At 40.4% G+C, this 27,257-nt stretch overlaps 1 protein-coding gene across 1 annotated transcript in view; it reads left to right on the top strand.

The window, feature by feature from the left end:
• KAT2B (lysine acetyltransferase 2B) overlaps window positions 1–27,257 on the top strand; it is a 100,524-nt gene that overhangs the window by 34,408 nt on the left and 38,859 nt on the right. Inside the window, exons 3-6 of the mRNA XM_074195210.1 lie at window positions 3,855–4,000; window positions 12,749–12,838; window positions 16,566–16,747; window positions 25,736–25,927. Coding sequence (XP_074051311.1) covers window positions 3,855–4,000; window positions 12,749–12,838; window positions 16,566–16,747; window positions 25,736–25,927 — 610 coding nt within the window. The remainder of the gene's footprint in view (window positions 1–3,854; window positions 4,001–12,748; window positions 12,839–16,565; window positions 16,748–25,735; window positions 25,928–27,257) is intronic.

Below are 27,257 nucleotides of genomic sequence, written 5' to 3'. Positions count from 1 at the left end.
GTATTGGGATCTGAGGCCAAATTTGAACTCAGGTCCTCCTGACTGCAGGGCTATGCTCTATCCATTGTGCTTTTTCTTAGCTCTAAGAGTCCAGGATTCATCATAAAATGAGGTGTGTCTTTGTCATATGGAGAGCTATTTAGATAAGGAAAGAACTTGACCTCTTTGGGAGGAGGGATAATAGGATCATGAATCTGGGGAGTAGAAGGGCCTCCTAGGCAATCTAGTCATCATTTTTATTGATGAGAAAACCAAGGTTTTCTGAGAGGTTGACTGACTTGCCCAAGGCCAACTTGCAGTAAGATCAGGGGGAGATGTTGAACCTAGGTTCATGCTGAGTCTTAGTCCATTGGCAGAAGTTATAAATGGTTTTGAACAGCCATGACCTGTGGACCTTGGCTTATTGGGAAAAATAGTCATCAGGGGAGGGGAAGATTGAAGCAAATCAGCTTTACTGTCAGCAGTGTAGGCCTATGGTAATAAAGTGTTGAAGGCCAGGGCAGTAACAGGAAAAAAAGAAAGAAAAGAATAAACACAAGTGACATTGAAAAGAAACAGCCAATAACAGATCTATGTGGATGATTGGCTCTCTAAGACTCGTATTGTACAGTAGAAGGGAGGCTGGATTGGGAATCAGAAAGATCTTGGTTTGTATCCCAGGTCAGTCTCTTCTGCTTCCAACCCCGGTATTCTTCCAGGTGAAACACCCAGAGTTTGAGAGGCAAAATGGCATAATGAATAGGGGATCAGGAAACCCTGAGTCCAAACTCAGATATTTGCTAGTTTTGTGACCCAAGGCAAGCAGCTTCCTTATCCGAAAACTGGAGTTGCAGCAGAGTACCCCTGTCTCCTTCAGCTCTGAAACCATCATTGTGTGGTCCGATAGAATAGGGAGACGAAGGATGTCAAGTACGGAAGAAGAAAGCAGAGACGCCACTTGTAAAATTAAAGCACCAGAAGGGGGAGGAGGTTTTACCCGAAATTGGGGTGACACCAACAACCACAGCAGGCTATTATTTCTGTAGCTCTTCAAGTCTTACAAGACAGCTCTTTTATTTATTGCACTTGATCCTAGCTCCACAAAGTAGGGGATCTTAATTCCCCCATTTTACAGAAGAGGAAATTGAGGCTGAGGGATTCAGTGAGGAGCTGGCAGGCTGGGGTCCAGGCCGGTACTCTAGCCCATGCCCCCTAGCTGCATCTTAGAGCTGTTGGAGAGCTCAGGACCCCTTCTGGATTTGGTAGAGTTGTTAGCATTAATGGTGGTGGGTCAGGCTGTGAGAGAAGCAAGGAGTGATCCCTGGGGCCAAGAGCCGGAGGAGATTTGGTGATAATTGAGAAAAGATAATGACATTTAACCAGGAAAGGGTCACATGAGATTTCTTGCCTTCAAGAAGGATGCTGGCAGGGCCAATAAACAGATGGGGAGTATTTCACATGTATTGTACAATAACCTTGCTGTGGCTATGGGGAGATAAGATTTTGGGTTCCATCTGACTCATTCTTCAAAGCAGCTAGGGTCTGGCCTTTTTGTGACCTTAATCCTCCAGTCCATCCCTTAGCCCCTGCTTACAGTAGATGACCACAGTTTACCTTATCTCCTCTTCCCACAACACTCAGTCTTTCATCCTTCTCAGCTTTCCTCAACCAGGGATCCTGGACATTTTGCAGTCTTGTTGTCTTTTGACAGTCTGTTGAAAATCCACAGACCAGATCCCCTTTTATATAAGGTTTTAAAATATGGATAAATGATAAAATCCATAGCATTCACTCGGAATATAAATTATAAAAACATATACTTTGATAAAAGTTCTCAGACCTGGGTGAGGAACCCCTATTGTAGAGGAAGTTATTCGTCTTCTTGTCGCTTCATACTGACCCCAGGATGTCCACTTCAGATGCCCTCACATTATGGCATCGTTGAGCCAGAGCTGGAGATAACATGGAACCTCCTTTTACAGCTGCTTCTGAATGACGGTGGTAGTGGAGGGACAAAACTCTTCTTGTTAGTTTATCACCTTCCTTTTCTAGAATCTCTGATTTGCTCCTTCCTTACTCCTTTGCTTTGGAATATTTTTGAAACCCAGAAGCTGATTTAATCTAAATAAAGTAGGTGGGAGGGGGAAGCTAGATGGCACAGTGGATAGAGCACCGGCCCTGGAGTCAAGAGAACCTGGGTTCAAATCGGACCTCAGACGTTACCTAGCTGTGTGGCTTTGGGCAAGCCGCTTTACCCCATTGCCTTGCAAAAACCTTAAAAAAAAAGTAGGAGGGAAATGAGTAATTGCTAATAGTCAAACTTCTTAGAACTCATTTGCTTTACTTGCATTTTTATCTCAGCCATATAACCAGAATGAGTGTGAAGATAATTTTCCAGATAAACTAGACCATACACTTTGAAGATTTAAACTGCTTATAAATAACAGACTTAATTGGACCAATATGGTATAATGGGTGGTTCCAGGAACTTGTTGCACAATACACTGAATCCTCCTGTGGCCAAATTTTCTTTTAGCTCCTTGTTATTGGAAGGCAATGAATCCGCCCCAGAAAGACAGACACCCTCCTGCCAGTGGTTAGCATGAGAACCTTGTAGATTAGCTCTCTTGTAGGAGGATGCATGGCTCCCTGAAAGGGAGAAGAGAACAGTTCTAATGTCTCAGTGTATTCAAACATGCATCTTCTGCCACTGCCACTGTATTGCTCCTTCTTTGCTTCCTGAAATGGGGATGAAGATAGTATTTTTAAACCTTTGTTTTATAGAGGGAAAGGAAACATGACATGATTGATAGATGGCCAGCCCTGGAACCAGGATGCCCTGAATACAAATCCTCCTAATGCATCATAGCTGTGTTCAAGTTATGTTCCTCTCATGGAAAATTATAATTATAGACAAGTTTCTGCTCTGCATGATGGATATCAATTGATGGAATTTATGCTATAGTGATCTGGAGAAAGGAAATATGCCACAACTTGAGATGATTGGGGAAGACTTGGATTCTGAATTTTGTCTTGAAACAGTAATTGGAGAGCATAGTCCATTCTTGAAAATGCCCTCCCATCTCATAAACAAGTGTGGTGAGGCAGCAAGTGGAGCCAGCCTCCCACTTGTCTTTCAGGGTGAAATTGTGGAGATCCTTAAATTTCAGACTTAAGGAGCTTGGGATTTAGCCTCTTAATCAGAATATTTGTGAGAAATGTCTTCAGGGCTTCCCTCATCTGGTTAACTTGGACAAAAATCAGAGGAGGATATGACGGACTTTTCAGGGGAATTTATTTTTGCATGCTATCCTAGGACCATACATCCCATGGCATGACACTATATAACCCTACAGATTTGCAAAGAGACTTTTCTGAATGGAAGGGTATCTATTTGTAGAGAAAAGTTCATTTCTTTGAAATTTCACTCCAAGGCCTCTAAGAATGTTTCTTCTTTTGACTCCCAAAGTAGTAAATCATGGAGCAGCTAGGTGGTACAGTGGATAATAGAGTGCTGGCCCTGGAGTCAGAAGAACTTGAGTTCAAATTTGACCTCAGACACTTAATGCTTAGTTAGCTGTGTGACCGTGGACTAGTCACTTAACCCCATTGCCTTACCCCCCCCAATCAAATAAGTCATTCACACATGCTCCTGAGTTACCAAATTGATCTCTGACTTATGTCAGTTGGGTTGATCCCCTTTGAAACACTTAGGATTAACATAATTATAAGAAGAAAATTATTTGAAAGCCTTAGATCTTAATAGAGCTTGGGAAATTTGGGTTTTGGTCTCTCATACATCCTTTTCAGTTAATAATGAAGTTCTTTCTCCAAGGTTGTCATCTCACTTGAATCCTTCCAATGTTCCCTTTCAGCTGCTCATGTGTCTCACTTGGAGAATGTGTCAGAAGAAGAAATGAACCGTCTCCTTGGCATAGTGTTGGATGTGGAATATCTCTTTACTTGTGTTCACAAAGAAGAAGATGCAGACACCAAACAAGTTTATTTCTACCTGTTCAAGGTAAAGAGTTTGTTTTTCCTTTTACATCTCTTGTGAGATTTTTTCACTGATACTCAGAATGTTAAAAAGTCCTCAAAGATGCCTTTGTTTTAATCATGATTCTCAATATACCAGCTCCTTCCCCAAATTAGCAGTATGCCTTGTTTAAAAACGTCTATTAAAAAGATGACCACATTTGACAATGGGAGCAGCATTCTTCAAAACTACCTGTTACTCCCATCCTACCCAATGGAGGGAGGTGAATTTCTATATTTATTCTTTGGGGTCATTTTGGACTCTTAACAATCACTCATTCCAACTTTGATTTAGTGTTGGTTTTTCATTGGAATTGCCATCATTGTGTATTATTTTCCTGGTTGTGCTTACTTTACTCTTGTTCAGTTAATACTAGTTTCATGTTTCTTAGAATTTCTCTTATTCATCCTTTCTCACTGTATTCAGATGTCATAGTTTGTTTAAGCCATCTCTCCTGTGTACCTCTTGTTTGTGCATTGTTATTTGCCTGTTATGTCTCCCAGTAGTCTGTGAGAAGCTTGAGAACAGGGATTATTTTTGCCTTTGTTTTCATTCTCAATAAATGTTTGTTGGTTTGCTGAATTGAATACAGATACCCATTTGTTATTTTTTTTTTCTGTTACGAAAAATTGTGTTTAAGACTAGTTACTTTTGGAGCCTCCTTGACTGGTTTTGATCTTCTTAGGATATATGTTCAGTAATGGGCTCCTTGGGTCAAAGGGGATGGATTCTATAGTACCTTTTCTTGATGATATTTAAATAAATTAAATATTTAAGTGATAAATGAAAAACTTTCACTGAAAGAGGAAACAAAAGTATAATTTTGGTTTAAGGATTTTATTTTGCCCAAACATAACAATGGAAAGGTCAGTGAGACTGATATCACTTTCTGAAAAGTAAATTCCTAAATCCTGAACCTGATAACTTCCTCTTTAACCTGAGAATTCCCCTTTTATTCCTGTCAAATGTGTACAAAGAGAATGATTTTAATGAGAATAAAGAAGACTAGCTTCTCTTAATTTCAGGGCAAGATCTTTTCCGTATTGTTAGTACCTCTTATGGAATGCCGGTGGTTTTATGAAGATTTTTGATCCAAGCGAATACAAGGATTCAGAAGAGGGTTTTGTGCTGTCTGGTGGTATCCGATCTTTTGTGATCTCATGGACCATAGCATGCCAATATTGCTCAAGGGGTTTCCAGTAAAGATACTGAAGCGGTTTGCCATTTCCTTCTTCAGTGGATTAAGACAGAGTTTAAGAGACTTGCTCAGGGTCACACAGCTTGTGAGTGTCTGAGGTATTCCTGACTCCAGGCTCAGTGTTCTGTCCACTGAGCCACCTGTCTTCTGTTTAGGATATTGTCAGACTATTTTTTTCTTTATATTTTTAACCCAGCTGTGATTTTGGTGCTGTGTATCTTGGCAACATGAACTTTTCAATAGAAAAAGAAGAATAGAAAGGAAAATAGTTTATGAGACTGAATTTGTATTATGGGTAGTTTTTTTTTTTGTTATTATTTTAAGGTTCTTCCATGCTGCTTTGTCAGATCATATGACTCCTCTTACTGCATAATCCTCTCAAACATAAGCTTCTCTATGAAGGCTTTCCTGATAAATCTCTGTCAGTTAGCTTACTTGGTACTTTATACATTTTCTTAAATAATAGTTGGCATTTATGTGGTTTGTTTGGTTCTTATCCTTTGTCATCAGAGAAGACCAAAATGATATCGTTCTGTTTGAGACAAATGACTGTGTCGGACTGTGGTTGATCAGACCAATATGAGCTTTGAATGCTCTACCACAGGTTGGGCACAGATAGTCCATGAGCACACCTGAGGTGGGTACTCTAAACTTACGTATGTCACGTTTCCTTTGCGCTGCTTCAGTTCTGCCTTCCTCATAGAACGTAGTCCCCTCACTGATGCTGGGGATTCCTGTGCCAGTGTCTCCCATGCTCTATCATCAATTCTAAAGTTCTTTAATGAGACCTTCATGGTGTCTTGGCATCACTTCTTCTGACTCCCTTGTGAGTGCTTGCCCTGTGTAAGTTCTCCATAAAATAGATTTTTTTTTTGTCAAGCATATGTCTGGCATTGTGGGAATGCTAGGCAGTTTAGCTTGAGAAAGGCCCTCAGTGTCTGGGATCTTCTCCTGCCAGGTGATCTTCAGAATCTTCCTAAGACAATTTAAATGGAAGAGATTCAATTTTCTTTTTTTTTTTTAACAAGGCAAATGGCGTTAAGTGACTTGCCCAATGTCATACAGCTAGGTTATTATTAAGTATCTGAGGCTAGATTTGAATTCGCATCCTCCTGACTCCAGGGCTGGTGCTCTATCCACTCTGCCACCTAGCCGCCCCTGATTCAATTTTCTGACATGGCATTATCCAGGTTTCACAGACATATAGCAATGAGGCCAGCACAATGGCTCTGCTGGGAAAGAAGAGATTTTAGACTGACTTTATATAAATTACGTCTGTCACAATATGTAGCAGGTGCTGTTATTGCTCCCTGTTTTACAGATATGAAAACTGAGGCACAGAAATGTTAAAAATGAGTTGCCCATGGCCATATAACTTACTAAATGAGGTAGGATTTGAACTCAGACTAGTGCTCTATCTGTTCTTTTCACTTTGACTTGCTTTTTTACAACTTATATTATTTTCAACTACTTTATCTTCTCTCTGTTGTCATTAGCCCAGGGAAGATAAATTTTTATTTCTCTTTTCTTTCCCCTCAATCTGTAGTATGGTTTTCTGCATACAGTTGGTGCTTAACAAAGATTGATGTTTTGCAGGAAAGGGAAATGTATTCATCTGAGGTCACAGACAGCTTTTCCCTATAATAGTAACAACGCTAAACAGCAACAATTCACATCCCTCTAGTGCTTTAAGATTTGCAAAATATTTGACATGCATTCTTCACAATAAACCGTGTGTGTGTGTGTGTGTGTGTGTATGTATGTATGTATGCCTGTCATTATTATCCTTATTTAATAGTTGAGGAAACTAAGGCTTGTAAAGGTCAGTGGCTTATTCAGGGTCATAAAGCTAGTAAGGATCTGAAGGAGGATTTGGACTCTGATCCTCCTGACTCCTGGGCCAGCAGTATAGACAGGTGTGAGCTCTCTTGACCTAGCTCATCTCTATTTACCTCTGCCATTCTTTTTAGGTTTTTGCAAGGCAATGAGGTTAAGTAACTTGGCCAAGGTCCCACAGCTAGTTAATTATTAAGTGTCTGCTGCCGAATTTGGAGTCAGATTCTCCTGATTCTATCCACTGCACCACCTAGCTGCCCCTCTGCCATTATTCTTTTGCCCATATCTACCATGGCAGCATGGAGTGCCTACTTCAGGTTGGTGAATCTCAGAACTGACAGGAGGATTGTAGAAAAGCTCTGTATTAGAGAGAAGATTCTGAAAAAAATTTTTGCATCTGCTTGAGGCCCTTTTCTCTCTTTTTGAAGCTCTTAAAGGGTGTCCAGTGATGAGAATCGCCTTTGGTGGATAGTGGTTAAGCCCCAGAGGGTGATAGCTTTGCCATCGTCTAGTTCAGGCCTCTTCTCATGGTTCTTGGCTCTCAGGAAACTGACAGTTTGTGTACTTTCAGATTTGGAGATGCCAGCCAGGCTCCTAGGAAAGCCAAACAGACCTGAGAGGTATTCTCATCCAAACCTCTCCTTTTCTTCATCTATGAAGAAATAGAGAGCCTCAAAATGGAAAGTCACTTGTCTAAATTACAGGATTCAAACCCAGGTTCCCAACTGCAAATCTGCTTCACAATCTGGCTTGGTATCTCTCCTTGGTACACTCTCCTGGGTATCTTAGGGCTCCAAGGCCTTTCAAGAGTAGGGGGAAGCATTAATAATAACATGTAACTCCTGTTTCCCAAAAGTAATTGTCTTTTACCATTAGGTGGAGTCTACCTTGGGTTATCTAGGTGGAATCTTTTTTTGTACCTAAGTCCAAGATGTGGAAAGAAATAACGAAGATGACTGGGGGGGTTCAGTATGAGTCATCATTGGCAACCAAGAAGGCAAATGAATCTTAGGGGTGTGTTGAGAGAAACATGAGTCTTCAGGCAAAGGAAAAAAAATCCTCCTGTTTCAGTCTGCCCTGATCAGACTACATCTGGAAAATTTTATGTCCATCAGAAGCTTCCATTAGAGGAAGGGCATTGATAAATTAGAAAGAAGAATGTCCATTGAGGCTTTCCCTAATGCCTTTAGTTCCCATTATCTCCTTCCCTCTGAATTACTATTTTTTCAGTGAGGTCTCTTTGTGACCCTAGTGTGGGTTTTCTTTCTATTTCCTTTTCCAGCTCATTTTACAGATAAGGAAACTGAGGCAAATGGCATTAAATGATTTGTTCATGGCCATCCTATAAGTGCCAGAGGCCAGATGAATCTCTTGACTCCAGGCCTGATGCTCTATCCACTGTGCCACCCAACTGACCCTCTGAATTACTTATGTTTATTTTATCTGTGGCTTGTTAATGCTTGTTTTGTCTCCCCTAATGAAATATTAGCTCCTACAAATCTACAGTGTGTGGAACATAGTGGGAGCCAAATAATGATAGTTGATTGATCAAGGACAACCAGAATGGGGAAGACACTTTGAATTCATGTTATAGAACAATGTAAGAATTGGGTGTCCCTAGCTCAGGGAAGAAAGTCCTGGGTGGATTGATGTCTTCAAAAATCTGGAAGGGTTATCTTGTAGAATAAAGAATAAACTTGCTTAGCCAAGTTCTAAGGAGCAGATCTGTGTTGGCTGCCAAATGGATTGTTGAGGCACAGTATATAGAGCATCAGCCCCGAAGTTAGGTGGATCTAAGTTCAAATCTGGCCTCAGAGACTTAGTAGTTAAGAGACCCTGGGCAAGTCGCTTCATTGCCTCTAATAAACTAAAACAAAAAAAGTCTCTTGTTCTTTAAAAATGAAATTTGCTGTGATTGAAGGCAGGGGCTTTCCCCTTACTGGAGGACTCCAAGCAAAGGTTAGATCATAGAACTAGAACTGGCAGTGACTTGAAAGCTATGGAGTCCAACTCCTTTATCTACTAGATATGGAAACTGATGCTTGTGGGTGTTAAATGATTAGATTGTTAAGAGGTAGATTGTCTAGTGGCATTAAAACTCAAAAGAGGAACTGGAATGCTATTTAGGAAAAACCACAAATTAACATTATCTATATTGTATTGTATTTTTATTTATTTTGTTACACTTTTCCTAATTACATTTTAATGTGGTTAGTCTATACCCCTGGCTGAACTGTGAGTTAGGAATGTCAGAGTTCGAATCAGACACTTACTGACTGTGTGACCCTATTTAAATCACTTTATTTCTCTTAGCTTCAGTCATCTGTGAAGTGGGGATAATAACATCACCTACCTTCCGGGGTTGTTGTGAAATAATGTAGGCGAGGCACCTCGCCAAGATGAAAGCCCTCTATAAATCTAAATCTGTCATTATTGTCAGTGCTGTTACTGTTTTCCAAAGCCACACAGGCATATCAGAGGCCGAATCCACATCCTCTGACACCAGAGTTTTACTTCTTTCCCCCACATCAAGCAAAGGAAGTCTGCCACGGAGGGCGTTCTCACTTCAGTCTGTGTGGCTTCCATGGGATTCTGAGATTCTGAGATTCTGACAAGGCCCCGGAGCCTGAGTCATCAAGGACCAGCTGTGCAAGAGCCCCACTCTTAAGGTCTTCAGAAGAGACGTCAGTGAAAGAAAAACAGGGCCTGTGAGAATGTGGCTGTTATTTGTGTTGGAGCAGATCGTTGGCAGGAGCCTACTGCCCCGCTGGAAGCAAAGGTGGCGTCAAGGTTTCCATCCTGTCAGCCTCCCAATTCGATTCTGTTTATAAGCAACCCACTGGGCCAAAAAATATTGGTGCCTAGTTGGAAAAAACTCTTTGTCTGCCACAGAATGCTTGCTGATTGATTGAAACGCTGCCTTTTTCTAACAAGGCAATGTCTAACTCATTGCTTGAGTTTAAAAAAAAGGAAAAAAAAGTCAAAATATGGAATTTGGTTGCCTTCAACATCTAACTCTAGACAAATAATTCAAAAGGTAACTGTTTCTTAACCTCATCCTTGTTTTGCATATTTTTCTAATTTGCCAAAATAGCCAGTGTGAGTTAAGGTGGTATTCAAGATAACTTTCAAGTTCATTTTTAAATCAACTCATCTTCCATTCAGTCAAAATAGGTCAAAATAGATTTTTGAAGTGAATAGAGATGGTGTTACCACTGAGACCTATTTAAGACCATAGGATGATAGAGCTCCAAGGAGTCTCTCTTGAAGGCCAACATGAAGTCATTTAGTGGAAGTTCTTCATTTGACACGAATAGAAATTGAGGCAATGGAAAAAGAAGTGACTCTGTAAAGAAGATTCAAAACCTTTTTCTAGTGATCATCTCATTTGCAACCATGTTTGAATTTGGCTCCTTGTGCCTCGTTTTTTTCTTCTGTAAAAATAAGATTTTGAACTAGATGATCTTCTGTACTTACTGTGTTATCTGTATGATCTAGGTGGCTTCTATAGTTTTTGCCAGGTTCTCTTTGATCCTACAGAGGAAATAACTTGTCTACACTAGAACTCCAGCTTTCTGTTCCCCAAATATCAGTATTCTTCCCTGTACGATATGTTGGCTTCAAATGTGAAATCCTAATTCTTCAGTGACCTATTTTGCCAGCAGTGACAGATAGATAGATTGGGTGACCACAACAAATTATTATTATTATTATTATTATTATTGTTATTATTATCATTATTGCTGTTGTTTTTGTTGCTGCTGTTGTCCTCAATCCTGGGAGATCTTGCTACGATCCACTTTTATTACTGTCTTAGAACTTCAACAAGTTAGGGATCAGTCACTTAATAACTTTTATTCTCAATTTCTTATCTGTAAGATGAGATGCTCACTTCACAGGTTTGTTACGAGTCTCCAATGAATAATGAACTGAAAGTACTTCATATGTTTTACTGTATTATTTATATAGATTAAAGAAATGATGATGATGATGAAAATAGTAAAAATAACAGGTTTTTGGTCAAGATTACTTCTGTATAATTCATGGATCCAAAAAAAACATTATAGCATATTGATGGTCTAGAGAAAAGAACACTGATTCTTCTACCATAGGGCCTGAGTTCAGATACTCTCTCTAGTGCTCCTGCTTGGCTAAGTCATTTAAACTCCCTAGGCCTTATGTTTTTTTTTTAATTCCTGCAAAATGCTTGAGTGAGTTGGATTCAGTAGCCTCAGGGGTCTCATTTCGCTCTAGAGCTATGACCTGGTAGTTTTGTAATTTTTCAACAATTGGAGGCAGTACTGATCCCCAGCAGTCTGATGTTGCCTGGGTGGCTTCCTGCCCTGGTGCCCTTCCATTTGGGGTATATTTTGGTGATGCAAGGTGGTTTCTAAGCATGCAGTACAAAGATGGTGGAGTAGAGAGACAATGTGGGTGACTCAAATCCATGGTCTTTTGGCAACTTGAGTAGTTGCAAGTTCAGTTGAAACAGGGTAGAGAGTAAAGTATTTCAACCATGATGGTTCTGGGCTTTCTTGTCACTTGGCTGTTGGCTCATTCTCAGTGTTCAGTTCAGTGGTGGGAAATAAATCCCAGTGTTTTGAATGTGCTGGAATTTAGCTTTTTAAACAGTCCTGAATAATCCTTGGGTAAATTTATCAGGTTTATAAATCTGAATTTCCTCTTGTGGCAGAGGGATTAGACTTACTCTGATTGGTCCCAGAGGCTAGAGCTGAGAGGGAAGGCTAGAAACTGAAAAGAAGCAGGAAAAATTGACTAACAATTGGTTGTTGTTTTTGAGTCATGTTAACCTTGTCCGATTCTTCATGAAGCCACTTGGGGTTTTCTTGGCAAAGATTTGTCATTTCCTTCTCCAAAGCATTTTACAGATGAGGGAACTGAGGCAAGCAGGTTAAATGACTTGGATCACAGAGCTAGTACAAGAATCAGAGGCTGTAATTGAACTCTGGGAAGAAGAGTCTTGACTCTTGAGCCAGCATTCACCCAGTGTGCCCCCAAACACGTTGCCGCAGTGGGAGTGAAGATTCCCTTGTTCAATTCTGAGTTGGATTAAATGGCAATGGAGGTTTTTAATAAACCCTTCAGAACCCATCTGATTCTGTTTTTGTGGGCAATAAAACCCAGGATGCTTAAAGAGTGCCTGTGTTTTGTCTGTGTGTGTGTAGAGTAAGAAAAAGAGAAAGGCTTTAAGTCAGTGAGAAGGCAGGCCCTGAAAGTTACTGTCACTTAAGTTCTAACATGAAGAACCCCCTGGTAAGACTTTCCCCCATGGACTTCTCAAATCTGATGAATTCAGTTAGAGAGATACTCCCAATCTATTTCTTGTCTACTCCTTACCTCTAGAACTCACCTAACAAAAAAGGGTTTGTTTTTTTTGTTTGTTTTTTGGGGGGAGGGCGGGGAGGATTGGGAGACTGCCATGAATACAGTTAGGGAGATATAGAAAAGTGTAGGAGAGGCGTTCTCCTTGGTGACTCCTGGAAAAAATGCAATGGATTTGTGGTCTGACATGTTTGTTGGGAAGACACTGGAAAACTGGGTGGGGGGGGACGACTCTTGTTATCAGTAGTTATATGTAATTTGGGCTAAAAATAAAGAAAATGCCTTTCTCTTAAACATTTTCAATTTTTTATGTGTGTAATTTTTTTTAATATTTTGGTTTTTTGGTTTCTTGCCAGCTTTTGAGAAAATGCATTTTACAAATGGGGAAACCTATGGTCGAAGGATCCTTGGAGAGTCCTCCATTTGAGAAGCCTAGTATTGAACAGGTAAAAAATGCATGTTTACATTGAATTCAATTTTAAAAATTCATTTCCATTCAATAGGTATTTATTAAACACCTACTTTATTTTAAGGCACTTTGCAAGATGTTGAGATTACAAAGGTAAAACAAAACCCATTTCTACTATTTAAGAATATACAGACAAAAAAAGGACATTTCTAGTCTTGCAGAGGAGGGTTAAGGATGGTGATGTTGACATTTATATAGCTGGATATATTCATTAATCAGTCAGCAATTTTGTTTTTTTATCTCTCTTCTCTCTGGAAAATAAAGACAAAGATAAAACCTTAGTAAAAACATACATGGTTATTTAAAACCACAACCATCTTAGATGCTATAATCTTTATTTCAAGGAAACTGCTGCTAGAGATATAATGACTTAGCTAGGATCACATCACTATCGAGTGTCAAGGGAAGGGTTTTGGCTCCAAATTCATTTTCAATTATACCACATTAGACTGTCCCTACCAGTTTGGATACAGATAAAGAAATACTTTCTTATATCTGACTGTCATATTCTCTTTGTTATAGTGATACTAATCTTCTGACCATTCAGTGTGTTTTTTCTGTAAAACAATGAATTTTATTGATTTCTTTTGTTTTCTTCATTGCCATATTTTTCCCCCAATCTTTCCCCTTTCCCTTCCTAGAGAGAGCTACCCTATCAGATTCTTTTTTATGAAATGTACATTCCTAATCCCCAAATGAGCAAAGGACTGTGCACAAGAGAGCTGTAGAGCAATGTCATTCATGAATATTGATTCAGAAATTTAAATAAACCAAAACAGACTACAGTGATTTATCCAAGAAGTCCTTCATTGATGTTTCAGTTGTTTCAGTTGTATCTGACTCCTCGTGACCCCATTTGGGGTTTGTTGGCAAAGATACTGAAGTGGTTTGCCATTTCCTTCTCCAGTCCATTTTACACGTAAGGAAACGAGGCAGAGTTAAGTGACTTTCCTGAGGTCACACAGTTAGTAAGTGTCTGAGGCTGGTTGAACTCAGGAAGATGAGTCTTCCTGACTCCAGGTTCAGCTTTTTATCTACTTGATTGACTCTTTACAAAGGATTTTCAGGTGGAAGAAAGTGATAAATAAATATTCTCTTACGGTTGAAAAACTCTTTCTCTCCTTTTCTGGGTGATCCATCCTTCCTCTAGTCTCTTCTCCATCTTGGCCTCACTGTGGTCCTCTCTGTATTGGTCTTAGTAGGTTTTTTAAAGGCCTTCTCAGTTACTGGAATCCAGCCTCACAAAACCCTAACACCTCCCCCCCACCCCTGCCTCGATCTGGTAAGCCAAGGTGAATATTTAGCTTGGAAAAGAACCTGGCTTTTGTTTTTTTGGGCCACTGACTGAACAGGGTTCACTTCTCAAATTCATATGCACATCTGAGCAGGGAGCAATGAAATGGAATGTGTAAACCCTAAGGAAAGGGATTAAATGTGCCTTTTCTTGGTGCTGATGTTTTACTATTCAGGCTTCATCCTTTACTTTGGCACTTACTGAAAAAGCCTTTTGAAGCAATGGAATCCAATAGTTTGAGTAAGAAGCATTACCAGTCCAGCTGAGCCGGAGATTGAGAACCTTGAAAAGGTCGTCCAGCTCCACTCTGGCTCCTGGCTAACAGGCCTTGACTCTGGGAATATGATGCAGTTTGTAGGATGTTCATTTGGGTGCTGGAAGCTGCTCTTGTGTGCTAGCTCAAGTGAGATCTTCTCAGCCATCTTAGCAGGACTTGTAGCAAGGATAATTAGAATAAATGTGGCATTGGAGGAACCCTTTTATCTCTAGCTTTTTGGTGTTAAAAATGAATTTCCATCAATAGCTTTTGTTTTCACATCGCCTGTGGTTGTCACTGTAGCCATTCACTCATCCATTCCTTTATAAAAAGAAAAAAAGGAGAAAGGCTTTAAACAAAACTACACAATCCAGTTATGTGTAAATGACTCTTTATATGCAGTGTTCCCATTACCTCTCACTTCTTCATAGAAGCAAAGGGAGGTGTCTTCTCATTCTCTGTTTTGGGACCAAACTTGATCGTTACAGTTTCACAGCAGTTTTACTTGTTAGAACCAGGAAAATTGAAGGAACAACTGTATTTGTTGCATTTTAATAGTAGAAAACTTCCTATCAACTTCACAATCTGAGGATTGTTGCTTTAGAGCTGAAAGATACCTTTGAGGGTATCCTCCCTTTTTACATGTGAGGAGACTGAGGCCCCAAGGGGAAAAGTAATATGGATGGGGTCAGATCATAGGTGACTGAGATAGGATTAGAACCCAGATCCTGAAATCGAATTCACACACTGGCTCCTTCAGTATCAGTTTCTCTTCATTGTGTTTTTGGATAAGAAACCACATATGAGTTTTAATGAAAGGCTATGTCTAGTTACATTTTATTTTGAAAGTCAAAAAATTAAAATAGAAAGCAGCTGGTATTTGGTGAGCTGAATCATTAGGGCTTGTTGTTCCATGCTCTTCAGATTATTCTATGTGTATTTGCCTGTTTAAATGATACGTGTTAGCCCATCTGAAGGATCATATATTTAAAGCTGATGGACATTTTAAAGGCAATCTTATCTCATTTTACAAATAAAGAAACTGAAGACCAGATCTGTTAGGTGACTTGTCTGAGGTCACACAGTATTCTCTTCCATTTCCCTGATCTCTCGGACTTCAGTTGTAAGAGGAAAATTTAGACTTCTTATAAAAACAAAACAAAACTAATTTCCTAATGTTTAGATCTCTCCAAAAATGAAATGGGGCACTTTGAAAAGTAGTGGTTCCCATGACTGGAGGTTTTCAAATGGATGCCTGGATTCCCTTCCCTCCTTTCACTGTGGTACCCTGCCCCTTCCCACAGAATGGCCCCTCTTGAGAAAAGGTCTTTTATTTCCTTTGTGGATCCTATCCCCAGCACAAAAGAACACATTGCCTGGGGTGTGTGCTTGGGAGGAGGGAAGGGGAGCACTGAGAGATTTAGAACCCTTGGACAAAACATGCAAGCCAAGAACCGATATCATCATGATGCATTTCACTAGACATCTTTTTTGGCAATCCTGTGATTACGTTTTTTTAGCAGCAGATAGAAATAAAGCAAATGCTATGATCCTTGGGGGTGTTTTTACTCAAGTGCTGTTCTGCTGACAATACCGGAAAAATTGCCTTGTCACTCATTAATTTTAAAGCGGAAACATTTCAAAGAGAAGTGTTTTGACATTTCAAGCTTGTGGTTTTGTTTTCTCAGCAACATTTCATTTCTCCGGGCAAGCCTGGGGCCCAGAATTGTAGGCCCTGGTTCCTGTCTTCTTCCATATTGCACTCATTACACTTTTGGATGAGTTTCCTTCTGTGAAGGCATCTCAGTTCTTTCCAGAAGTGAATCTGGGATGACTCTTGTTTGCAGAATGCTCAGGATCTTCTGCCTAATCATCTTTTTGTGACATTTACCTTTCAAGCAATTAAGCATGAGAACCTTCCCAAATCCCCTGGGATCACAGCTTGAGAATCCCCTTTGACTCTTCCAGTCAGTGGCCAAATCTTCTGGTTCACCTTCACATTTATCTGCCCAAGGCCTTCCTGAAGCCTGTGTCCCCTGCTCCTGGCTTGTGTGCAGATCATGGACATGGGTAGAACTGGAGCTTGTCTTGGCCCTCCCAGCTCCCGGGGATAATAGTAAATGGACCTTAACCAGTGTTTTTCCTCCTTTTCAGGGTGTGAATAATTTTGTCCATTACAAGTTCAGTCACCTCCCCTCTAAGGAGAGGCAGACAATAGTGGAGCTGGCCAAGATGTTCTTAAATCGCATCAACTATTGGCATCTGGAAACGCCCTCTCAGCGAAGATTACGCTCTCCCAATGATGACGTGGCAGGATACAAGGTGAACTACACCAGGTAATTGGATCAGGTGCTCTCATGTGGTCGGGGTTTCTTTAAAGCCTTGCAAGTAAACCGCTTAGAAAAGGGGCCAAGTTGAGAGCAGGGGGCCCGCGCCCTCCATCAGACCCTGTGTCTGTCATCGGAGGATTGGGCTGGCTGAGTGAGGAGAGGCTCATTCAGCTGCAGCCGCTCTTGGTGACCTTTTCCCAGTAGCTTGTGACCTGTCTTGGTGGAGCGATTAGCTAAGCTCTAATTAGTCAAGCCAAATGACTGAAATCATGGATCTTTGCATTATTAATGTAAGACACTCATACATATCCATGTATGTGCACTCATTGTATACATATGTGTCCATCTATTTGTGTAGATGGTGTTTATATAACAATAGATAAATATAAACTATATTGTATTTATAAATTTTTAGTGAATGGAAGTTTCTTTTATGATTTTGAACTATTTGGAATAAATAATGTAGACCACAGATCTCATTTATTCAGGAAAATATAATTTTCTATTTAGTCTTATATTTGGCATAGGGAAGGGGACTGAACTTGTTTTTTCATTTATCCTTTTTCAGTAATTTAGAGTCTTAGAGATTGGCCTGGGCATTGAAAGATAAGGTTCAGAGGGGAGACTTGAACCTAGATCTTTCTGGCTTTGAGACCATCTCCTTCTCTACTACACCATAATTTCTCCTATTTGTGCGTGCAACTATTCAGTTAAGGTATTTTCAGGACCTCATTGAATCTATAGTCATTTTGAATTAAACTTCAATTTTCAAAGAACTGTGGTTTTGATATGAGAATTCTCTTTACAGATTGATTAGAGGCCCTTCACTGTCTCATTCATTGGTTTTCATAATAACTAACATTTATTTGATAGTGCTTTAAGGTTTACCAAGAGCACTTTATATCTTATTACCTCTACAATGACTTTGTGAGAATAGTTATTATGATTCTCATTTTATAGAAAAAGAAACTATATAATAGAGAGGCGGAGTGACTTGCCCAATCTCACAAAGTTACTAAATTTCTGAGATTAGATTTGAATTTCTTAACTTCAAATTCAGTTCTCTGGCCATGATGCCACTTGGCTTCCTTTGAAGGTTGTAGTTAAAAAAATTTCTCCTTCTCTGGACAACCTAATGAAAGGGGTATTTACATTTTGCTAAGCTTATGTATTTTTTTTTTTTTTAGGTTTTTGCAAGGCAGACACAGTTAAGTGGCTTGCCCAAGGCCACACAGCTAGGTAATTATTAAGTGTCTGAGACGGGATTTGAACCCAGGTACTCCTGACTCCAGGGCCGGTGCTTTATCCACTATGCCACCTAGCAGCCCCAAGCTTATGTATTTTCTTAGGGGCAGCTGGGTGGTACAGTGGATAGGACACCAGCCCTGGAGTCAGGAGGACCTGAGTTCAAATCTGGCTTCAGACACTTGATACCGACTAGCTGTGTGACCTTGGGCAAGTCACTTAACCCTGACTGCCCCATATTCAATACCATTTCCTGTCATCCTGATCCATATCTAGCCCCTGGACCCAGATGGCTCCAGAGGAAAAAGTGAGATTGGGGAACTTAATACAGCCTCCCCTCACTTAGTACAGCCCCCCCCCCCCACTCAAATACAATTCATGGCATCACCTTCTTGCTGTTATGGTCTTCTTCAAGAAGGAAGGAAAAACATCAGTAAATTGTCACACTGGTTCTTAGGCAGGAGACACAGGCCATCATGGTGCTTATGCACAGAATCTTTGTTCCACAAACATTGCCTTTGAGAAAGGAGGCTCAGCTCCTAGCTGTGTTGAGCCCTTGGAAGAGGCCTTTGACTTAATGTGATCAAAATTGAGAGAATATATCTCTTCATGATCTAGGTAGAGCTAGATAGCCACTGAGGTCCCTTAGAAACAATTAGCCAAGCTCTAAAGATCGCAGATTGGAACGGCAAGAAGTCCTTTTTTGTTTGTTGTTATTCCATTATTACAATATCCAGGAAGGAAATAGCTCTATAAACATCATTTTGCTTGATCCTCACCACCCTGTGAGATAGATCAGACAAATTCTATTTTCCCTGTTGGAAAAGAAGGTGTGTTCAAGGTGACATCACTAATAAATGGTAGACCAGGGACTCAAGTTCTCTCTGAGTTCAATGCCCTTCCCATCATATTATGCTGGAGCATTAGTTTGATGCATATCATTTAAATAAGATGTCTAGGCTAGATGACACAGTGGATAGAAGGAATCAGGAAGACCTGAGTTCAGATTCAGCCTCAGACACTTAATAAAACTTGACTGTGTGACCTTGCACCTAGCCTCATTGCCTTGCAGGAAACCCCCCCCAACCCCAAACCATGTTTATTTAACAATATTCTTCCCTAACAAATGATAAGAGGAAAAATCTTAAAGTTTAAGATAAACAGACTAATATAAAACCTAAAAGTTTCTTAAGGGAAAATCTCACTTAGCCTTTGGTAAATGTATGAAATATGAGTAGCATTAAACCTGAAAGTTCATAGCTATTTAAAGGATAAATTCCTAAAGAAAATCAAACTTTCTTTTATCACCATTTGTGCCTGAGTTTCTTTTCAGACATTAGCAAAGGATGGTTTCAAAATCAACACTGCTGTTATTAATAGTTATAAAAATAGTGATAAGAAATTTGTCCATATCCAGATATTGCTTTCAGTGGCATAGGGAAAGGCGAGCTTGTCGGCGGGGTTTTGAATTGCCTCGAGGGGATTGGCATCTCTTCATGGGACACAAATAGCAAAGAAAAAGAAGAGTTGAAGGCAAGTCTCTGGGGGCTGGGATATTTGCAGAAGTTCAGTGAGTGGTACTGAAGAGTAACCAAAAGAAAATCCAAACTCTGCATGATCAACTGCTCATGGTGGGATAAAAGTTAGCTGCCAGGAGGGGATTTCTGAGCCAGAATGTGAAAATGGAAGGCTAAGAAAAATCTCTTAAATTCACCTTATTAGAAGATACTACATAGAGGATGGCAGCTCTAGCTTGGCTAGATTCTAGCCATCACTACCCCCTTCCTTCTCTGCCCTGAGCTAGCAGGAAGATAAACCAGACTCAATATAGCACATGGAGAACCTGCTGAATGAAATTCAAGGGATTGGCCAGTCAGATGTTTTCTTAAATTCATTGACTATAATAAAGAATACAGACAAAATGGAACAGGTAGTTCTCATAGAATCTTGGGAGTCTGAAGGGCCTTCAGTGGCCATCTAGCTCTGCCCAGGTCATAGTTAGGAAAGTGCTCTGCCAGCCTTCACAACACCTCCTAAAGTAAGCCATTTTACTTTGGGGTCACTCTAATTATTAGATTATCATTATCTTTATAATGAGCCATAATTGCATTTCCTGGCAATTTCTTTCCATTTCTTCTGGCTCTTTTTATTTTTATTTTCTTCATTTTTTTTTTTATCTACCTCTCTTCTTTTTTGAGTTATGGGTCACAGTGACACGTTGATCCATATGGATCACCTACAAATGCTTTTTTTAGAATAATGTGTTCAAATGCATAAAATAAAATATATAGCATTACAAGGAAACCAATTATATTAAAACAGTTAATTTTATTGCTAAAAAAATGTTTATGGACCCCAGTTAAAAAACACTCCCCTCCTCTAGGGCCATGTTCAAATCCTTCTCCATAAAAGTCTTTTGAAATACTGCCAAACCACTGATTTGTCTCCTAAATTCTTACTTATCTTCTGCTCCACCTAGACCAGCTCCCTTTTTTTCACAGATGAACATGATCGGGGAGTTCAGTGATTCATCCAAGATCCTAGAGGTGTTAATTGGTTCTTTGATCTGAGAGCCAGTACTCTTTCCACCAAACTCCAAGGCTTTTCTTCTCTAGGCTAAACATCCTGCCTTCCTATAATCTTAATATGGCCCATGCTTGAGGCCCTGGCCATTGTGATGGCCTTCTTGGTACTCTCCAGTGTGTCTGTGAACGTCCTTGCTAATATGCCATGCTGAAAAGGGAGCCAGCACCATGTGGAGGATGTGATCTAGGCAGAGGACAGCACAACAGGACTAGTCGCTCCTTCCTGGATGCTGTCTTTCTCACCACAACCAAAGATGATAAGTGATATGACTCCTGCTAAGAGTTTGCTTAATTAAGAGAATACAGGTAAAAGAACACTCGGTGTCAAAGAAGAAAGAAAACGAGAGGGAAGATTGGCATAGAACAGTTGTTTGAGTTAGTTTCCCTGGTGCAAATGTGTTTAGCAGTAACAGCCACACCGTGATGCAGGTCACACAGAGAGAGATATGTCCTTAACCTTGAGTACCCATTTGTGACACTTAGGCCTTTTCATGATATTTAAGTGAAATGCCCAATCCTAATCTCATCCCTAAAACCAAAACCCATTTAAGAAAATGAGTAAATAAAATTTTAAAATTGAATTTTTTCAATCACCAAAGAAAATCCTTGTAACAAATATATATTATTGAGCAAAACAAATTCTTATATTAGCCATATTCAAAAAGTAGATTATATTCTTCCTATTGCCTCTTTGTCAGGAGGTTACTAGCATTATTTATCATTGGTCCTCTGATATTTTGTTTGGTCTCTGTGTTGATCAGAGTTCTTTTGGCTTTCAGTCCCATGTTATTAGCATTAGTTTTCCTCCAGTGACGTAGAATCTTTTTCACAGTAACAACTCCCAAGAATTGAAGTTGAGCATCACCTAAGAGACAGTTGAGAGGACGAGGTTTATAGTGGGCAAGAACAGGCTACAGTATGTTATACCTACAGAATTAGAGAAGCACTATCAAAGAAGTCATCAAATATTTAACTCAGAAAACAATATGGTCTCATTATGCGGGGAGAGAAATCTATTAAGGGATTGGCAAGCAGCCATTGGTGGTATCCATGTCATGTCACAAGACTGCAAGACCCTTTAGTACATTGAGTCAACCCACTGTGGCAAATGTAAGTGAGAACATGGACAAAGATTGCATAGGATAGGCAGAAATGAGTGGGGGGGGGGGCCTATTCCCTTTAGGAGAAGGAAAACCTCCTTGGGGGGAAGCCTTGAAATGATGAAATTGTAAGTCCCCTACAGTTTTGCAATTTCTTATCTGGAACATATTCCACATAGAAATGATGTTGTATGGCTCAACATAATGGCAAAGAGGGAAATATGGCTATGTAAGGAAACCTTCTGTATTTTGCTACTTGGATGTAAACATGATGTATGGAAATAGGAAGAAACCCTCCAAGGAGAGGAAAAAAAATGAGAAGTGAAAATCTTTGAATTCAGAAATTCCTTTTGAAGGTTTAATCAAGACACCTACTCTACTTGGAGTGGGGAAGACTGGTTCAAATCTTGGCTCAGACACATGTGACACTGAGCAAGTCACTCAACCACTCTTGGTTACCTCAGTTTTTTCATCTAAAAAGAGATCTTTGGATTGGAAGACTTCTGAAGTTCTAGCCAACTCTTTTTTTTAGGTTTTTGCAAGGCAAATGGGGTTAAGTGACTTGCCCAAGGCCACACAGCTAGGGAATTATCACGTGTCTGAGACCGGATTTGAACCCAGGTACTCCTGACTCTAGGGTCGGTGCTTTATCCACTGTGCCACCTAGCCGCCCCCAAGTTCTAGTCAACTCTTAAGATTTTGTGTCTTCTTGCTTCTATTTTCTGTCTCAGTCCTTTAAAAAAAATTGAATTTACTCAGTGAGTTTCTTATTCATTAACATCACATTCTTTTTGGGTCAGTCCTTTTATTCCTTGGCAGCATATCTCTGTTGGTATCCAAATTTGTTTGAGGGAGGACCACAAGATTAATTAGGAATTCATGTACTTGTAAAGTTACCAAGTGACTCAGGACAGGAAAACCTCAGTTCTTCACTCTTTTTTTATGTTGTTGGTTTTTTTTTTAAGGCAGTGGAGTTAAGTGACTTGTCCAAGATCACACAACTAGGTAATTATTGAGTGTCCAAGGTCAGATTTGAACTTGGGTCCTCCTGATTCCAGGGCTGGTGTCTATCCACTGCACCACCTAGCTGCCCCAAGCCTCAGTTCTTTAGTCTTGGCCAGTTCCGGATGAGAAATTCATAGCAGCACATGGACATCATTGTTAAATGTTTATGAGAACCCTTTGGATGCTGCCAGTCCTAAACCAGCTACTAACCTTGAGCAAATCTTCCTGTAAAACAGAACCTAAATTCCATCCAGAATTCCTTATTTGTGAAACAAGAAGGTTGAGATGGTCTTAGGGAATCCTTTCTGCTTTAAGAATCTTTGAAGTCCCCCCCCCCAATAGAATTTTTAAGATCTTTTCAAGATCCAGAAAATATGTGAGAAGAGTAGTATGACTTAAGAAAGGAAATGTTGTACCAAGACAGCCCAGAGAAGCCCAGACCCTAGAGCATTTTAGATTTATTCATAGATTTGTGAGCAAATGAAAAAGAATGACATTGAAATGTGATCTATATACCAGGCTTGCAATGAGATGAGATATTATCTTATTTCCTTTTAATAGAATCTGAAACAAAAGTGCCTCCTCCTCAATGACAGCCAGGCCTGTAAGGCATTTGCTTATTATTTCTGTAATTGAAATCATATGGAAACAGCCCCACTTCCTTTTCTTCCTCTCACTTCAAACATTGACCCTTTGCATCAATCACAAGAAGTCAGTGATTAACTCCCCTGCTCTTATCTATTAAAAATATTGTAGATTTATAAAATTAGATTTATTTGAGTTGTAAAAACACAATCAACTTTGTGTCTGTAAAAGTATTCCCTAGTGAAATGTGTGGAATATGAGACATTTTGAAATTGGACATTAACCATCTAGTACAATTTTTCCTTCCTACCTCCTTCCAGGCATCCTGCATGCCCCACTAAATCTCTTTATAATTTTTTAATGATAATATTAATGAACTGTCATCTTTGACAAAAAGAATATCAGTCTTCAAAAGAGAGACAGACACAGATAGCTTCCTTTAGATACGAACCTTCTCCTTAGGTCCAAATTTTTGTCAAGCTTTCAATTTACAGAGAACTCGACAATGGTTTTACATGATCCTTTACTGACTAAGAGTCCCTGAAACAACCTTTGGGGTATGATTAGCTACATAAAACTGGCCATTTAAATGATTAACATTTCTTATGCAGTTGGTTTGGAGGTAGTTGGAGACCATTTCCTTCTCAAAATAATCAATAACATTTATATGATTCATATATTATCTCATTGAGTGTCACAGCAGTTATTGGATTCATTTTGCAAAAGAGTAAACAAGAGCTTAGTGAGGGTAGGTGACTTGTCCAAGGTCATACAACTTCACTCATTCTTCTTGGCTCCATATCCAGCATTTATCTACAATACTAGGGAAATCTGGAGAGAGGTGGGCAGAGCTAAGATGAAAGCAGGAGTACTGCCTCTCTTAGGTGCTCTCTCCAAAATATTTCACAATACTATACAGTCTTTCCAGTAGTCAGCCAGTCAGTCTACCCATCTTTCTTAAGTACCTACTATGTGCTAAGTGTAAGGGATGCAAAAGAAAGACAAGAAACAATCTCTGCCCTCAGCCACAGCCTAAAGAGCAAGACAGTGCTAACAACTATGTACAAACTAGATCTATCCAGGATAAATTGGAAATAATTAAAGAGGGAAGATGCTAATGTACCGATACCCAGCAATACATTTCTTTAGCACATGGCAAATGAAATTTGTCTTTACTTTGATATTGTCACTGTTTTCCTGCTGATTTCTCTGAAACACAAAACTTTTGTGTTCTTTTTTGACAATTCTGAAGTCTTTTTTCGGGAAAGAATTCTGTGTTGGAGAAGAGAGGAATGGAGGAGAGATTGGAAGTGGAATTTGAGCTTGTTGGATTTCAAAGTGAAGGTTGGGTTTTTTGGCAGATGAAAAGGTGCCAATGAAAATTTGCCTTTAATTTGGAAAAATTTTAATGTGGTATCCATTTCTGGATGGGGAGTGGGGAAAGCAGAGAAGTGTAGGCAGCATTGAGATGAGAGAGAGGCCAGGCAAGATAAAGGATGTTTAAATGAGATGAGTATAAATGACCATGAAGACAGAATGATAATGTCAGGCATAAAATTTATTGGTATCATTTTGTGTCAGAGACTGAACCTGAAAAAAAGAACCCAGTGTATAGGAAGTACAGCAATTCTCCCTCTACTCCTTGGAAATGGGATGGTATTAAAGGATTTATTGGCTTTCAGATGCCCATAGCTCAAGTATTCATCATTAGGAAAGAGCTCTGGATTTGGAATCCTAGAACTGATTCAAATCCTGCCTCAACTACTTAACTCCTTATTTGACCTTGGTAGGAGAGTGGACCTGTGGAACTTCAGTTTTCTCCTCAATAAAATGAGGGGGTGCTTAAGGTCTCGCTCTTATTTTTAAATTCAAATTCAAAGGAAACGTCTGGGTTTGTGTAAGGTTAAGATAATAGATAATCCAAAGCTAGAATGATCAGGGAAATCAAGGATTAGGAAAAGGGAAGATCTCCATTTTTTTCCCCCTCTCTAATTTCTTATTCCTGAAATCTATTGGACCCTTGGAAATCTATTGAACCCCAGGTTCAGAACATTTATTGAACCATACTGTAAAAAATTACATCTTTTCCTTGTTTAAATGATTCATCATGCCTAACTCTTTGTGACCCCATTTGGGATTTTCTTGGCAAAGATACTGGAGTGGTTTGTCATTTCCTTCTCCTCATTTTATAGATGAGGAAACTGAGGCAAATAAGATTAAATGGTCACAGTTACTTAAGTGTCTGAGTCTGGATTTGAACTCAGATCCTCTTGACTTCCAGGACCTATTGTGTCATCCTATAGCATGGGGCTAAACTAGTGGTGATCCCCCAGTCATCAATGACGAGTTGAAATGTTGCTATTTTCATGATGTTGTTAATTCTTAAGTTAATGATAAAGATAATAGGACTGGGCCGGAGGACCGCAGACTTAGTTAGACAGGAGCTTATTGTTTTTTTTTCCTTGTGGCTTCAGGTGGCTGTGCTACTGTCACGTGCCCCAATTCTGCGACAGTCTCCCTCGGTATGAGACCACCCAGGTATTTGGAAGAACGCTCCTCCGCTCCGTCTTCACAGTGATGAGACGGCAGCTCCTGGAACAGGCCCGGCAGGAGAAGGACAAGCTGCCACAGGAGAAGCGAACGCTCATCCTCACCCACTTTCCAAAGTAAGAATGGTTGTTGGAGGGTGGGGTGGCCAGCTGGCTGGTCTGGGGGCAGATGTCAAGGGAGCCCCGCTCTCCCAAGCAGACCCGGCTTTGCTCTTCTCCCACGTTGCCGGTGCTGGGGAAGGTTTCCAGAGTCTTTGTCCAAAGTGATAGAGCAGGCTTAGGTGGCTGACACGACCAGAATGCCCCTGCCTGGGCCTGCTCTCTGACACAGGCCTTCAGTCTGAGGTCCGCCGTCTAGGGGCTGGAGTCCTTCATGCCGCTGCACTGCCTGTCTTCTGCCATCGCACCTCTCTGCTGAGTCTGAGGATCCGAAGGAAAACCCAGAGCGGTTGCTTCCCTCCAGAATCTTGCATTCCTCCTGGGGAGATGGACTGTGTCTGTCCATGGAGGGCACATGCATGTGTGTGTGTGCGTGCATACGTACCTACACGTGTAGCCACCCACATCAAGCGGAAGGCGCAGGCAGCTGGGGGTGTGGGAGAGCTCCCTGCCAAGGCAGTGCAGAGTGGGAGCCGGTGCCCAGGCGTGGGGAAGCCAGCCTGTACCCGCCCTGGCCTTCCCTTTCTGCGCCAGAAAACATTGGGTTTTCTGAAAGTGGGCATAGTTTTGTTCCACCCCTTGCCTTGCTCCTTGGCCACAGCTTAAAAGTGTTTCACAATTGGTGGAAATGTGGCCAGAGAATTGGAGGTGCCCTTCTTTGCCAGTGACCTTGCCAGTGAGGTCTTTGGGGCTGGAGGAATGAACCACTTGGGACCACTTTGAGGAGCATGAACCGTGTGTGGACACAAGTCCACTTAAGAGTCATCTGTCTACACTAGAGGGGAAGGGGGTGGGGAAGTGGATGAGGAGGGAGTTGGGTCTCCCATGTTATTCCAAGACCAGCCTCCCAGGAGTTAAACCCACAGGAATGTATTTGAGAAATGGAATCCTTATTTTAATGTGGTATCCATTTCTGGATGGTTTAATATGATTTAAGTTTTTGGTGTCAGGAAAAGAATGTAGTTAATCTGATGATAGAAATGACTGAAAATGCCTTGGATGTTGATTTGAAAGGGAGACCTGAAGATCTTCAAGCCTCCAAGTCCCTCCAGTGCCGTCTTGTCACTCCATGAAAGCAGGAATCTTTGTTTTAGAGTGACCGTTAACTTTCAAACTCTGGAATGTGAATTTTTAGGAACGTGCTGGGCTTGATGGGGAGGCTGGAGACCAGCTTTGGAACGGCATGGCAGTCTGGGCCCCCACTCCTACATAGGACAGCGTCCTTGAGTGGCTTTATCTGTGCACATGTGTGGACTCAAGTTACTGGAGGTCTGGGTAGGGTCAATAA

Source organism: Macrotis lagotis, chromosome 7, assembly GCF_037893015.1.
Source record: "Macrotis lagotis isolate mMagLag1 chromosome 7, bilby.v1.9.chrom.fasta, whole genome shotgun sequence".
Classification (NCBI taxonomy): Eukaryota; Metazoa; Chordata; class Mammalia; order Peramelemorphia; family Peramelidae; genus Macrotis; species Macrotis lagotis.
The sequence above is the reverse complement of the archived record's forward strand: the minus strand, read 5'-3'. Positions and strand labels throughout refer to the sequence as shown.